Source organism: Staurois parvus, unplaced genomic scaffold (genome assembly GCF_062004578.1).
Source record: "Staurois parvus isolate SC_StPar_1 unplaced genomic scaffold, SC_StPar_1.0 ptg000086l, whole genome shotgun sequence".
Lineage (NCBI taxonomy): Eukaryota > Metazoa > Chordata > Amphibia > Anura > Ranidae > Staurois > Staurois parvus.
Window position 1 is genome coordinate 1,178,338 of NW_028317882.1, and position 16,823 is coordinate 1,195,160.

The window sequence follows — 16,823 nt, forward strand, 5'->3', positions numbered from 1 at the left end:
ATCTTTAATCCCGTAAACCCATAGAGAAGTCATCACTCTGATAAATAAAAAAAACATTTTTCTCCTTATTCTGAATTCAAAAGCAGACACTGGGGGTAATGTTATCTTCCAAGACACATTACAAAGCATTTGCGTCATACTAACCAGCTAAAGTTCTTTCTTTTTATTCTGTTCTATAATTAGTAAACCTTCTAAGCATATACACGCAATTCTCATGTGGATTCACATTACCTCCCAAAACTGACAAAAACCACCATAGACCTTGAAATGCTAGTCTATCAGCTCCCCCTCCATGACATCATTTTGGCTGCTAGTTCTGCCTCTCCAACTCACAGGACCAGTAATTATAAAAGTAAAAGACTCCCAGTACCATGACATTCTTGTAAAATAGCTGAAGAAGAGACTAGGGAGGGATGTTTAATGCCATGGGTGGGCACTAAGAAAGGAAAATTGCTTCAATTATAGGTAGATAACAATTTTCCAGTTTCCTGATGCCATATTGCAGTTCACATACGATTTCGAATTTCTGACGTTGGTTGGGTAATCAGCCTTAGAAAAAGAGGATAAATGACCTAGTAGTGGTCATCCCAGGTTACCGCTGGCTGGGAAGCAGAGATGCACCTAGTCAAGTGTACCCTTATGGCTTCTGAAGGATCTGGAGGCTTCGCTAGCCCTATACACTCTGTGTATGATCTTTGCAAGCCAAGATGAAATGGTTCAAGGTGAAGCTTCTTTTCCCTTCCTAGTACCCTCTGGGATTGGGAGTAGCCTCTTGGAGGACCTTAGTGATCTTGGTGTCACCAGGTATGCTGACAGAGACCTAGACACATCTAGACTGCAAAGCTGAGGGCTCTCAGGCCCCTTCAAAAAATCTGGTAGCACCTATTCTTGATTTGGGTGAAAGGAAGATGTAACCTTCAAAAGGAATTATTGCACTGGGTGTAGCACCCCTGCCTGGTACAAAAAAACAATTGTAAAAGGCTCCTCTCATCTTAGAGCTTGAATCCTTGACACCTTTCTTGGCTACGTAACAGCTACAAGAAAACAATCTTTTGATTTGTTTAAAGTGAGATTTGGGCTTTGAAAAATGGGTAGAAATTAGTATTTTAGCTATACAACAGTAGGTTTCATATGTTTATATCCATGTACAGTATGATTGATATACAAATTGTTTTTAAAACTTATATGCTCATTTGGTAAGCAATCTAGTGTTTTGCTAAGTAAGATAAAATACCTTTTTTTATATTTTATAACTTTATACTGTAGTTTCAAAACTGATATTTAAACTTTTACCAATCGAATTATACTTTTGGTTTAGATTCTGGAAAAAATACAAAATTGGCAGAAATTATCTTAACAAAATCATCTTACAGAAGATTTTAAATGGTTGAGAATTTTAGTATTTAGCTAAAAAAAAAAAAGGCCAACCTTGTATCAGCTTACTTTGCAAACACACCCTGTTCATCTGAAGACAATCTACAAAAAAAGGTCATTATAGGCATAGTTTATGCACCATGGACCCTAATGCAAGGTACTGTATATGCAGAACCAGTTAGAATGAGGACATCTTCAGTAGAGATGAGCGAATTATTCAAAAATTCGGTTCTGCTGATTCGCCGAATTCGCCGAATAAATTCGCTTCGAGCCGAATATAATCGCTGCGAATTTAACTTATAAAAAGGGTGTTTCTAGGCTTCAGAGAGCCTTTAAATTAGTGCAGAACACTGTACCTTTAATTTAAATGCCCTTGGAGTCTGCTGGGGAAGAGAAATAATACTGTCAGTCAGTATGACATGCAGATGAGTGCCGTCGATCTTAGAATCACCGCACACTTCACTCATTTGGGCAGTCACGGGGCCAAAACCAGAGTGTGGAGCCACAGTGTGGCGGTGGAGGCAGCAGCAATGGGAGGCCATACAGCACCCTATGACAAAATGGAACCCACCAGCAGTGTGAGGAGACCTGAAAATGGCACATGGCAGAGTGTGGCGATGGAGACAGCAGCAATGGGAGGCCGTACAGGGACCCATGACACACTCTGGACCTGGCAGCAGCATGAGGAGGCGGTACAGGGGCCCATGACAGATTACGGGCCTGGCAGCAGCATGAGGAGTCGGTACGGGGGCCCATGGCAGATTACGGGCCTGGCAGCAGCATGAGGAGGCGGTACAGGGGCCCATGGCAGAGTGGCGGAGCGTAAGCAGCTAAAATTGAAGGCCATACAGAGGCCTATGTTAAAAAGTCCCCCCAGCAGCAGCGTGGGGAGACGACTATCAAGAGTCCAATGGCAGAGTGGCGGAGCAGAAGCAGCTTCAATTGAAGGCCATACACAGGCCTAGGTTAAAAAGTCCCCCCAGCAGCAGCGTGGGGAGACGACTATCAAGAGTCCAATGGCAGAGTGGCGGAGCGGAAGCAGCTTCAATTGAAGGCCATACACAGGCCTAGGTTTAAAAGTCCCTCACAGTTAATTCCAATAACGAACTCTACTCCTCCGTGCAATCTACTTACGAGACCCTGGGCAGGTCTGGGTCCAATTTGTGGTAGAGACTGGTTTTGTTCAGCCATGCTTGAGCGAGTAATAACAGGTCTGTGCTGCCCTTTGGTGTCTGGCTTAATGCGCACAACACTGAACGTCCCAGCGTTTGTCAACGATTTGCCGTTAAGTGATGCAAACCCGCTGAACCACGTTCATGAGGAGCCGGTACAGGGGCCCATGGCAGAGTGGTGAAGCGTAAGCAGCCTAAATTGAAGGCCATACAGAGGCCTATGTTAAAAAGTCCCCCCAGCAGCAGTGTGGGGAGACGACTATCAAGAGTCCAATGGCAGAGTGGCGGAGCAGAAGCAGCTTCAATTGAAGGCCATACACAGGCCTAGGTTAAAAAGTCCCCCCAGCAGCAGCGTGGGGAGACGACTATCAAGAGTCCAATGGCAGAGTGGCGGAGCGGAAGCAGCTTCAATTGAAGGCCATACACAGGCCTAGGTTAAAAAGTCCCCCCAGCAGCAGTGTGGGGAGACGACTATCAAGAGTCCAATGGCTGAGTGGCGATCCGGGAAGTCAGCGTTGTGATTGCAGATGCAATGCAGAGATTCTATGAGGTGATGCCGTGGGTGCGAAGAAGATCATATACCGTCGTACTTCCATCCATAAGACGGAACAACCTGCGAACCGGGAGCTTTATTGCCCTGACCCGCTGAGCAGCTTCTGAGGTGGTAGAGGCGGACATCTTTGCTGGACCAAGGACGTGCAAACGTGGAGGCAAAAGCGGCGTGACCTGTCCAAGTTGCTGGTGCGGCTGTGCCAGCACCACGTTCACCCAGTGGGCCGTAAATGACATGTACTGTCCCTGACCGTAGTTACAGCTCCACACGTCGGCGCTGCCGTGCACTTTGGCAGAGACCGACATGCTCAAAGACTGGCCCACCATCTCTTCTACATGTGAATGCAGGGCTGGCACTACCTTTTTGGCGAAGAAATGCCGGCTTGGCACTCTCCACCGCGGCTCGGCACAAGCCATCATTTCTCGGAAAGGTGCTGAGTCCACCACTTGGAAAGGGAGGGACTGCAGCACCAGCAACTTGGACAGGAGGACGTTCAGCTTCTGCACCGTCGGGTGCGTGCTCGCAAACTGTTGTTTCTTGGAAACGGATTCCAAGAAAGACTGCTGACGGAATCCGTGAAGAGGAGTAGCAGGAGAAGGAGCATCTGAACGAGCGGAAGATGCCAACGAGCGACAACTCCCCTCAGCAGAGGTGTTGGAGCCTTGACTGGCTGATAGAGGGCGATTGACGTCGGGTGACGGAGCAAGTAACGGAGCGGGTGATGGAGCGGGGGCTGGGGCAGGCAGAACCGCCGTATCTTTATCACGGTTTTCCCAGGCCACCGAATGGCGACGCTGCATATGCTGACGCAACGCTGTAGTCCCAACATTGGCCCCCTGGCCACGCTTGACTTTCTGGCCACATAGTCGACATACGGCTACGTTTACTTCCTCGGGCGGCTTGACGAAAAATTGCCACACCGCCGAGTAGGAAACTTTGCCCCCGCTACTCCTCACTGGCTGACTGCTACTTCCTCCGTGCACACCGGCACCACTACTGGCCGTGGTGGTAGGCTGCAGTGGAGCTGGTGCTCTACTCCGTGGCCGTTTGGCTCCACTGACACTGCTGCGACCCTGCTGCCTCCTGGGCAACCCACCGACTGTTTTGCTCGCTGCCAAGCTGGCACCCTCTTCTCCTGATGATGCGGAAGCAATAGCCTGATGACGACGAGGCTGCCAAGTGCGATCAGCCTCATCATCATCAATTAGGGTCTCCGCGTCACTACTAGCCCCCTCGGCTGCGTGTGGGTCAGGAGACAGACCTGTCTCTAGACCGGCTACCGAGCCACTCTCCTCGCCAGTACTTCTTCGCCTGGCTGCTGAAGAGGCGGATGTCTCCCCCCGTTCCTGACCGCCCTCTGTTAGCTCTTCCTCACTGTACAGTGGGGCTGAGCCCACAGCATGCGATACTTCGCTTGGTGAGGGAACACCAAAGGACAGGGGCAGGTCGAGGACACGTGATTTCAGTGGGCTTGCTCCCGGGCCATGCCAGCTAACGGTTGTGTCTGACGTACCCACCGACCGTTGGCTGTAGGTGTCAGAGGTGACCTGGGAAGAGGAAGACGACCGAGTCAACCAATCGATGATGGCAGGGTTGTCGGTGGAGACACGACCGCTGGATGACACCGGGAGCACTGGCCTCTGGCTGCGACTAGTGCTGCCTCGACCCCTTCCTCTGCTGCCACGTCTGCTCGCTCCTGAAACATTGCCTCCTCTGCCACGCTGCGTGTTGTCTGACATACTCTTTAATTCAATAAGCACCCCAAAAATAAAACCGGATTTAACTCTTTGAACGTACAATAGTGGATGTGAAGCAGAAAGTCAGTTTATTTAGCACAATCGGTCAATTGCAGCTTGCCGTTGGCTGGAAACTGTACGTTTATGTCACTGGAATGCACTAATCACCCAAAAAATATTACCGCCACCCGGCGTGTATATGGATTTAACTCTTTGAACGTACAATAGTGGTTGTGAAGCAGAAAGTCAGTTTATTTAGCACAATCGGTCAATTGCAGCTTGCCGTTGGCTGGAAACTGTACGTTTATGTCACTGGAATGCACTAATCACCCAAAAAATATTACCGCCACCCGGCGTGTAAATGGATCTAACTCTTTGAACGTACAATAGTGGTTGTGAAGCAGAAAGTCAGTTTATTTAGCACAATCGGTCAATTGCAGCTTGCCGTTGGCTGGAAACTGTACGTTTATGTCACTGGAATGCACTAATCACCCAAAAAATATTACCGCCAGCCGGCGTGTATATGGATTTAACTCTTTGAACGTACAATAGTGGTTGTGAAGCAGAAAGTCAGTTTATTTAGCACAATCGGTCAATTGCAGCTTGCCGTTGGCTGGAAACTGTACGTTTATGTCACTGGAATGCACTAATCACCCAAAAAATATTACCGCCACCCGGCGTGTATATGGATTTAACTCTTTGAACGTACAATAGTGGTTGTGAAGCAGAAAGTCAGTTTATTGTACACAATCGGTCAATTGCAGCTTGCCGTTGGCTGGAAACTGTACGTTTAGGTCACTGGAATGCACTAATCACCCAAAAAATATTACCGCCAGCCGGCGTGTAAATGGATTTAACTCTTTGAACGTACAATAGTGGTTGTGAAGCAGAAAGTCAGTTTATTTAGCACAATCGGTCAATTGCAGCTTGCCGTTGGCTGGAAACTGTACGTTTATGTCACTGGAATGCACTAATCACCCAAAAAATATTACCGCCAGCCGGCGTGTAAATGGATTTAACGCTTTGAACGTACAATAGTGGTTGTGAAGCAGAAAGTCAGTTTATTGTACACAATCGGTCAATTGCAGCTTGCCGTTGGCTGGAAACTGTACGTTTCTGTCACTGGAATGCACTAATCACCCAAAAAATATTACCGCCAGCCGGCGTGTAAATGGATTTAACTCTTTGAACGTACAATAGTGGTTGTGAAGCAGAAAGTCAGTTTATTTAGCACAATCGGTCAATTGCAGCTTGCCGTTGGCTGGAAACTGTACGTTTATGTCACTGGAATGCACTAATCACCCAAAAAATATTACCGCCAGCCGGCGTGTAAATGGATTTAACTCTTTGAACGTACAATAGTGGTTGTGAAGCAGAAAGTCAGTTTATTTAGCACAATCGGTCAATTGCAGCTTGCCGTTGGCTGGAAACTGTACGTTTATGTCACTGGAATGCACTAATCACCCAAAAAATATTACCGCCACCCAGCGTGTAAATGGATCTAACTCTTTGAACGTACAATAGTGGTTGTGAAGCAAAAGTCAGTTTATTTAGCACAATCGGTCAATTGCAGCTTGCCGTTGGCTGGAAACTGTACGTTTATGTCACTGGAATGCACTAATCACCCAAAAAATATTACCGCCACCCGGCGTGTATATGGATTTAACTCTTTGAATGTACAATAGTGGTTGTGAAGCAGAAAGTCAGTTTATTTAGCACAATCGGTCAATTGCAGCTTGCCGTTGGCTGGAAACTGTACGTTTATGTCACTGGAATGCACTAATCACCCAAAAAATATTACCGCCAGCCGGCGTGTAAATGGATTTAACTCTTTGAACGTACAATAGTGGTTGTGAAGCAGAAAGTCAGTTTATTTAGCACAATCGGTCAATTGCAGCTTGCCGTTGGCTGGAAACTGTACGTTTATGTCACTGGAATGCACTAATCACCCAAAAAATATTACCGCCACCCAGCGTGTAAATGGATCTAACTCTTTGAACGTACAATAGTGGTTGTGAAGCAAAAGTCAGTTTATTTAGCACAATCGGTCAATTGCAGCTTGCCGTTGGCTGGAAACTGTACGTTTATGTCACTGGAATGCACTAATCACCCAAAAAATATTACCGCCACCCGGCGTGTATATGGATTTAACTCTTTGAATGTACAATAGTGGTTGTGAAGCAGAAAGTCAGTTTATTTAGCACAATCGGTCAATTGCAGCTTGCCGTTGGCTGGAAACTGTACGTTTATGTCACTGGAATGCACTAATCACCCAAAAAATATTACCGCCAGCCGGCGTGTAAATGGATTTAACTCTTTGAACGTACAATAGTGGTTGTGAAGCAGAAAGTCAGTTTATTGTACACAATCGGTCAATTGCAGCTTGCCGTTGGCTGGAAACTGTACGTTTATGTCACTGGAATGCACTAATCACCCAAAAAATATTACCGCCACCCGGCGTGTATATGGATTTAACTCTTTGAACGTACAATAGTGGTTGTGAAGCAGAAAGTCAGTTTATTGTACACAATCGGTCAATTGCAGCTTGCCGTTGGCTGGAAACTGTACGTTTAGGTCACTGGAATGCACTAATCACCCAAAAAATATTACCGCCAGCCGGCGTGTAAATGGATTTAACTCTTTGAACGTACAATAGTGGTTGTGAAGCAGAAAGTCAGTTTATTTAGCACAATCGGTCAATTGCAGCTTGCCGTTGGCTGGAAACTGTACGTTTATGTCACTGGAATGCACTAATCACCCAAAAAATATTACCGCCAGCCGGCGTGTAAATGGATTTAACTCTTTGAACGTACAATAGTGGTTGTGAAGCAGAAAGTCAGTTTATTGTACACAATCGGTCAATTGCAGCTTGCCGTTGGCTGGAAACTGTACGTTTATGTCACTGGAATGCACTAATCACCCAAAAAATATTACCGCCACCCGGCGTGTATATGGATTTAACTCTTTGAATGTACAATAGTGGTTGTGAAGCAGAAAGTCAGTTTATTTAGCACAATCGGTCAATTGCAGCTTGCCGTTGGCTGGAAACTGTACGTTTATGTCACTGGAATGCACTAATCACCCAAAAATATTACCGCCAGCCGGCGTGTAAATGGATTTAACTCTTTGAACGTACAATAGTGGTTGTGAAGCAGAAAGTCAGTTTATTTAGCACAATCGGTCAATTGCAGCTTGCCGTTGGCTGGAAACTGTACGTTTATGTCACTGGAATGCACTAATCACCCAAAAAATATTACCGCCACCCGGCGTGTAAATGGATCTAACTCTTTGAACGTACAATAGTGGTTGTGAAGCAGAAAGTCAGTTTATTTAGCACAATCGGTCAATTGCAGCTTGCCGTTGGCTGGAAACTGTACGTTTCTGTCACTGGAATGCACTAATCACCCAAAAAATATTACCGCCAGCCGGCATGTAAATGGATTTAACTCTTTGAACGTACAATAGTGGTTGTGAAGCAGAAAGTCAGTTTATTTAGCACAATCGGTCAATTGCAGCTTGCCGTTGGCTGGAAACTGTACGTTTATGTCACTGGAATGCACTAATCACCCAAAAAATATTACCGCCACCCGGCGTGTAAATGGATCTAACTCTTTGAATGTACAATAGTGGTTGTGAAGCAGAAAGTCAGTTTATTGTACACAATCGGTCAATTGCAGCTTGCCGTTGGCTGGAAACTGTACGTTTGTGTCACTGGAATGCACTAATCACCCAAAAAATATTACCGCCAGCCGGCGTGTAAATGGATTTAACTCTTTGAACGTACAATAGTGGTTGTGAAGCAGAAAGTCAGTTTATTTTGCACAATCGGCAAACTGCAGCACCAACTGTGCACGACAGCCACCAAAAAAAAAAAGGGTGTATGTCACTTTAAATTTTCGATTCTTTGATAGCTGTGGCCCTAAGTAACGATTCTGTGTCCCTGAGTATTGATTCTGTGTCCCTGAGTAACGATTATGTGTCCCTGAGTAACGATTCTGTGTCCCTGAGTAACGATTCTGTGGCCCTAAAGTCTCTGTGGCCCTAACTCTGTCCCTTAATACACACAGGTCTGTCTCTCTTGAATGACCGGAGGCTAATGGAGAATTCTAAGATGGCCGCGATTTATAGCTCCACCATTACACAGTGCTGGCTGGCTGCTGATTGGCTAATGCGATCACATGTCATGAATGCATTATGGGTCAGCGCGCCTTGTCTGCGCGCCTTCCCAGAGATCCCCGCCCCATCTTCTCTGTCCATTTTCTCCGTGGCCACACATGTCGCCGCCATTTTTGGGAAAATTCAATTCGTGCATCCGAAGTTTGCTAATCTTCGGATTCGTCGCGAATAGAATTTTTCCAAATCTTCGGAACGAATTCCACTTCATCATGTTCGATTCGCTCATCTCTAATCTTCAGAGGCATGATGTAATCCTTCTTGAACATACTGCACAATTATCAATCTTCTACCAACCCTCATAATATTCCTAGTACACTTTGTGGAGCAAAAGTTGTTACCTACAGATGTGCTTTGTTTACTGGTTTTCTGACTTATTTTTTGGGAGCAATATGAGGATATTGGTAACTTGGATTTTCTACATCCAGTTTCTGGATCATTCACATGCAGGACAAAAAATGGGCTGTACAAAGATCATACCCATGGAAAGAGTTGGCCAAAAAAAAGCTTTTTCATGCATGTTAAATATTCAAAGATATGGTTGCTAACAGTGGCCCACACACTTGACAGTTGTCTGAAGACTAGGAAAAAACAATGTTATTTGGCAGATAATTATCCCGTGTATGGACAGCTTAAAGTATCCATTCTCATCCATAGTTGCAGGGACCCCTAGGGTTTCCCCAGAGGTTACTAGGGGGTTCCTTGTGCTATGGCTGATTGACCACCTATCAGTGGTATGTTTTTAGCTATCTGTAGAAATGACATTCTGACAACCATTGCAAGGGGAGCTTTTTTTCCCACTGACCACCAATTATGACATTTTTCCCACTGAAATCTTATGAATTGGTTTTAGACGTTATGCCTAAGGACCTAAAAGTTATTTTAAGGGGTCCTATGGGGTACAAAGGTTGGCAAAGACTGGCTTGAAGCTATATTGCCAAGAAACTAGCATAATTAAATACAGTAGACCTGATTTCAGTTTCTTGTAACTCCTTGTACAGCAGTACTCATAATGGGAGGAGGGATATTGCTTGGGTATAATCAGATATCCTGCATATTATAACAAGGGACATGCTGAAAAAATGAGAGCATGAGAGATTACTGCATCAGTCTTTTGCTGGAAGCAAGAAAGTGACTATTAACAGGCAGGGAACAGAAGGTGATTCATCTGTGTTGCCTAACTGCAGCAGAGTAGTCAGGTCATCGGGCTAGCTCTGTTGTGTGATGGGTCTGTGTAAATATCACGATTGGTTGGACAGAAACACAAATCCTTTGACAGGTAGGATTATTCCCATATATGTTTTTCAATTGTATATTTAGCTACTGTATTTACCTGGAGTTCAACTTTAAGGAATCCAGCAGTTTGAAATGAAACATTGACACATATAAGGTCCAGTCTCCAATATAACCATGTTGATCTACATCAACTTTGCTCCCAAGTGTGACCATTTTCTTACCTCTTTAACCACCTGAAGACCCAGACTATTCTGACACTTTTTGTTTACATGTAAAAATTAGGGGTTTTTTTTGCTAGAAAATTACTTAGAACCTCCAAACATTATATATTTTTAAGCACAGGCTGTAGAAAATAAAATGGTGGGTATTGCAGTTTTTTTTAATGTCACATGGTATTTGCGCATTGGTTTTTCAAACACAATTTTTTTGGAAAAATACAGTTTAATGAATTTTAATGCACAGAAACACAATATAATACCCAATTGTTTGGTAAAGTATAGAAAATGATGTTACACTGAGTATGTAGATACCAAACATGTCACAATTTAAAATTGTACACGCCCGTAGAATGTCAACACTCTATGTATATTTTATTATCCATAGCCAACACTTTAAAAGCCTTTACAGGTTACCACTTTACATTTAAACAGGAGGTCTGGGGCCAGAATTATTGCTCTTGATCTGATATTCATGGCAATACCTCACATGTGTGGTGTGATCGCCGTTTACATACTAATGCATGTGTTTGCCTTTGCACATGAGCACAGTGGAACGTTAGCACTTAAAAACTTTTTTATAAATTATTATTTATTTTATTTGAATTTTTTTATTTTTACACTGTCTCTTTTTTTTTGTAAAGCAGGGGAGCTCAACCTGTGAAAGTACACTTCTATTATATCCTGTGGGTTTGGGATGCTTTCTGAATGCACACCAAAACTTCTGAAAGTGCACCACACCTGCAAGATATAATAGAAGTCCATGGTAAAGCGCCGCTAACCCACAGGAAAGCCATAGATGCACTGTGCTGCACCCGCGTTGTGGATAAACCGCAGTGTGTCAGTGTGAAAGCAGCCTTATAGGGGCTCAGGACAGTAGGTGCTTATTTATAATTGTTTGGGGGGGGGGCCCATAATTGAGACATGTTTTTGCCACAACCCCCCAAGCACTGGTTTTAAGTCAGGGGTTGCAATGATGACCCTGCTCCATGCTCCATGGGGCTAGTGCAGTCTCCCTGTCACATTTTACACTTGGACAGGAGGGGTGGCAGGGGCAGCACATACAGGAACTGATCCTCTCCATTTTGCTCCTGCAACCACTGAAAGCCAGTTTCTCCTCTTTTCACTCCTGCTGGCATTCAGCAGCTGCAGGAGGAAAATGTTCATTATGTTATTCAAACTAAAAAATTACAGCATGCACTTTCATGTTATAACATCAGCATTATAATAACAATACAAAAATAGTTATTTTTGAAAATCAAATATAAACTTATTTGAAAAATCTCCTTCTGTGTTGTAAGTTCTGCCTGTGTGCTGGCCATCTCCTTCCACAACTTCTCCTCTGCTGTTTACTTTTGATCTCTTAGGACTTTATATCCCATGGAACCTTGCTGCTTGCAAGTAGATATGATTAGGTATGTTTCATACACTGACTGTGCCTCCTGTAGTTCAGAAGGCAGGCTCTGTGAAATGTGTGACATAGCAGCGCCTACTCACAGGACACGAATATGTGTCGCAGAATTCAAGGAACTAAATGTGTGGGGATCTTCACAAAGTAAGTTTTCAAAATTCAAGATCATGCAGATTAACAAGAGTAGGCTAGAAATAATTGAAATTCATGGAAATGAATATATGATTTTACAATTTGACTTTAGATACACTTTAAAGCGGTAGTAAATGAACGTAAAAAAAAAAGTTTTCCCCTGCAAGGTAATGTCATAATGTGCTAGTATGCATCACAAAAAATGAAGCTCTCCAGCGGTGCGCCGTCAACGCTGCAGAGGCTTGCATCTTCACCCGGTCTTCCTTCCAGGTTCACGAGCTCCGACCGTCTGACTTGCCGAACTGCGATGAGGTCCTGGGCCATGGCTATGACGCTCCTTTAGAGCGTATGGGCTGGCTATATTTCCTAAACAATGCATGTTTAGGAGATATTCACTTTGCCTACAGGTAAGCTTTCTTATAAACTTACCTGTAGGTAAGAATACAAATTTGGAGTTTACTACCATCTTAGGAGACATATAATTGCACCAATATCAAGCCATTAAATAGGTATGCATTTAGGTGCTTATGCGTATTGATAAATGTTCTCCACTACATCATTAATGGAATGGAAGCATGCTAAAACTTATCAGGTCTTTTTTGTTTAAGTCTTTTGCAGTATCCATCCTTTGGCAGAAATAGAAGATGCACTCCTGCGGAACCTTTTTACAGGTTATCAGAAATGGGTTAGACCTGTTGTAAACCCCAATAAAACAATAAAAGTGAATTTTGGCTTGAAGATATCACAGCTCGTTGATGTGGTAAGAAGGCTTTTAACAACCACATTACAACTTATGCATGACACCTGAAGCCAGGGGAGAGCAATTCATATTAGTAGAGCACATGGCTGTGTTTTTTTGTTGTTGTTGTTGTTCTTTTTTTAAGCAGGGGTATGGCAACTAACTGAATTTGTCCTTTGGTTTTCTGACTTCAGTGAACTGAAATCTGGTTGGTTTCTGGTAATTTACATAGTATTGTACCTTTACTTTGGTTTTATGAATAAGTTTGCTTGATGTTGGAATCTTATTATTCCATACCTTTAAAGAGTTGCCAGACAATACATTTCAAGAAAAAACTTCATGTAAGATTATATATGCATTTATGTATTACGCATGTTATTTACCTGTAAAAGCCTCCCATGTGTAGAAATCCAAAAGCCCTAAGACAGCTTTTGGGCACTGCCATCTTGAATGTGATGTTAGCAGCCCCAGCAGAATCACTCAAGTGACACTCCGGGGTTTATTTACTAAAGTTGGAGAGTGCAAAATCAGGCTCACATCTGCATAGAAACCAATCAGCTTCCAGGTTTTATTGCTAAAACCTAATTGAACAAGCTGAGGTTAGAAGCTGATTGGTTTCTATGCAGAAGTGAACCTGGTTTTGCACTCTCCAGCTTTAGTAAATAAATCCCTCTATAGCAGGTAATATAATTTATGCTTCGTGATATTTAACCACTTCCAGTCCAGACACTTTTACCCCCTTCCTGACCAGGGCAATTTTCAGCTTTCAGCGCTATCACACTTTGAATGACAATTGCGCGGTCATGCAACACTGTGCCCATATGAATTTTTTACCATTTTTTTGAGACAGATAAAACTTTATTTTGGTGGTGTTTATTCACTGCTGAGATTTTTATTTTTTTTGCTATGTAAATGAAAATTTTCTTATAAAATTTTGCAAATAAATAATATTTCATCATAAATCTTGGCCAAAATTTATTCCGTTATCTTTTTAGTAAAAAAACAAATAAGCCAAATTAGTTTATAACCAAAAATTATAATTTTCAAACATTTTTTTTTACATTTTTATTTTTTTTTATATTATTTATTTTATTATTTTTTTTTTTTTTTACATACTGTCACCCTAGCAGTACAGTGTCACCATGGTGACACTGTACTACTTTTGGGGGGTGATGAAGATTTTTTTTTTTTTTACACTGATTGCTTTTACACCCATATAGGATGTAAAAGCAATCATTTCTCTTTCTCTCCGTCTGCATTCTTGCAGCCAATGAGAACTACTGAGTGAGCTGTGATTGGTCACAGCTTGTCACATGGTACAAGGCTGTTGTGAATAGCCTTGTACCACGTGACCTCTGTGATCATTCACAGATTTCACACGTAGTAAGCAATGATGTCAGAAGTGACATCTTGCTTACTACTTTGCATGTGATCACTGATTGGCCAATCAGTGATCACATGATTGGGGCCTCGTACAGAGGTCCCGTCCGATGATCAGTGTTTCAGTGTGTCCGGAGGACACAGCAGGCTCCAGGGGAACGCGCACAAGCAGGTTGCGGGGAGGCCGTTTATAAATGGCCACCCGACCCTGCAGTGCCACCGTCCAGCCGTTTATATACAACGGCCGGTCGGGAAGTGGTTAAAGCACATACTGTATATACTACTGTTCTGCTACAGTTGGCAGATCTGGACTGGTATTATAAGATTTACATAGGAATTATTTAAAATCTTAGCTGTTTTTTTGGGAAAATAGCACTTGATTAATGATACATATTTACCAACAAAATTATTGGATACACACACACATATATATATATATATATATATACACACACAGGTGAAACTTGAAAAATTTGAATTAGAAAAGCACCAACACATGGTTCAATGACCGTGGGATTTCTGTGCTTGATTGGCCAGCAAACTCGCCTGACCTTAACCCCATAGAGAATCTATGGGGCATTGCCAAGAGAAAGATGAGAGACATGAGACCGAACAATGCAGAAGAGCTGAAGGCCGCTATTGAAGCATCCTGGTCTTCCATAACACCTCAGCAGTGCCACAGGCTTCCATGCCACGCCATATTGAGGTAGTAATTGCTGCAAAAGTGGCCCAAACCAAGTACTGAGTACATATGCATGCTTATACTTTTCAGAGGTCCAATATTGTTCTATGTACAATCCTTGTTTTATTGATTGCATGTAATATTCTAATTTTCTGAGATTGTGGATTTGGGGTTTTCATGAGCTGTAAGCCATAATCATCACAATTATGACAAATCACAGCTTGAACTATGTTGCTTTGCATGTAATGAGTCTATCTCATATATTAGTTTCACCTTTTAAGTTGCATTACTGAAATAACTGAACTTTTGCACGATATTCTAATTTTTTGAGTTTCACCTGTATATATACATATACACACACACACACACACACATGTGCATATGCCAGGCGTGCGCTGGCATGTTCACAAGATGCAAACTTGAAATCAACTTTTTATTAAGTGGTTGGATACTAATATTCACAAAAGGATTGTGATCAGCAAAGATCACATTAAAGCAGGGTTGTCAAACTCAGTTTCATTGTGGGCCGCATCAGCATTATGGTTGCCCTTAAAGGGACAGTTTTATCTCTAAGTCTAGATGTCCAGAGCATCCCACTCCCCTTACATTAGATGTCAAGAGCCTCCAATGATCAGCAGTCAAAAGAGAGCTCCCCATCTTCAGTTACATCACAGTGCATCCCCTTACCTTGTGCTGGGGCGGAGCTGGGAAGTAGAAAGTGCAAGGTCTGGAGGAGGACCGGAGGAGGGCTGGAGTCAGCTTATGGAGTCTGCTGAATTCTGAGACCAGAAAGGCGGAGACAAGGGGATGTTGCAGTTGCACAGGGAGGTGCAGGGTCTGTAAGGAGAGCTCTGTCCTCCTCCTTGCTGCTGACTGGTAGGGGGGGTTGGGAGAAGATAGGGGGGTGCCGCAGCTGAGGAGAGGTGGGAGGGCCTTGTGATATGGTCTGGAGGGTTGGATTCGTCCCGCAGGCCTTGTGCTTGACACATGTGCTCTATAGTATTCCATTTTGCTGCGGAAGATTTAGGCCAGTATGGACATTAATTAGACATTCCAGCAAGTTCAAAGGCACATTGCAAGTGAATAAAAAATAATTTATTAACGGGAAAAATACTGCAAGTAAGCATTAAAGTATTTGATTATTTTTGTGCTTATATCTGCAATTTTTAAAGTTGGTGACACACTGCACAGTCTTGCAAGCAACTGAGTATAATAGGAGTAACATCTTGCTGGCCCAGCTAGTAAGGGCAAGATTCCATAGAGAATGACAGGCAGATGTTTAGTGATCCTGACGCTGGTGATTTGTTGCCTGTGCCAAGATCACCCATGTGACATGGTGCCATTTCACGTGTAAAATTTGCAGTTATTCTTGTGTCATATTACAGTCAAATATACATTATTGGAACAGATTTTTGAGTGCAGCTGGTAGGCTCAAAGGCAATGACTGTTTACCAATTCATCCACTGCATATTTGAGTTCATTGACCCGAACACTAGTGATAGAGGAGAGCGCGTTGCCAAATTTAATTTCAGGCATATCGTAAATGGTCAGCATTTAGTCATCTTGTACTTTCCAGTCCATTCCAACTGAACACATGTAATCGCTGCAGGAAAAGAAAGCATACCAGATGTGCAAAACTACGAAGTAGTATATAAGCGAGTAAAAAGGAAAACCAAATTGTTTTTCTACGCAGCCAGATTCCAGCTGTCATACGTAGTGCAATAATAGGGAAAGCAAGGGCTGTTTGGGAGATGCAAGCAATACAGAAATGTCATCGAAGCCTGCATGTTTTGAAGCAACTCGATAAAGAACATATCAAGAAATGGAATTATTTAAAAAAAAACAATACATTCAATTCACTTTATTTCATAAAGAAAGAATTGACATGGAACAGAAGACATTCCTAAGCGTACAGAGAGCATATTGCTTGCAGTACTAGACTATAGAGCACAGTAATCCTTGTGTGTGATTCACTTGACACTCTGAGCGATCCAAAATTGTCCTGTCTGAAAATCCTGTT

The 16,823-nt window shown here is 43.1% G+C and overlaps 1 protein-coding gene across 3 annotated transcripts in view; it reads left to right on the top strand.

Annotated features, from left to right (window-relative positions):
* CHRNB3 (cholinergic receptor nicotinic beta 3 subunit) overlaps nucleotides 1-16,823 on the top strand; it is a 71,806-nt gene that overhangs the window by 35,329 nt on the left and 19,654 nt on the right. For 2 of the 3 annotated variants that reach the window (XM_089669970.1, XM_089669971.1), the window contains one exon: nucleotides 12,611-12,762. The exons of the other annotated variant lie outside the window; for it this stretch is intronic. In XM_089669970.1, the coding sequence (XP_089526096.1) occupies nucleotides 12,611-12,762 (152 nt within the window). The remainder of the gene's footprint in view (nucleotides 1-12,610; nucleotides 12,763-16,823) is intronic. 3 annotated transcript variants of the gene reach the window in all.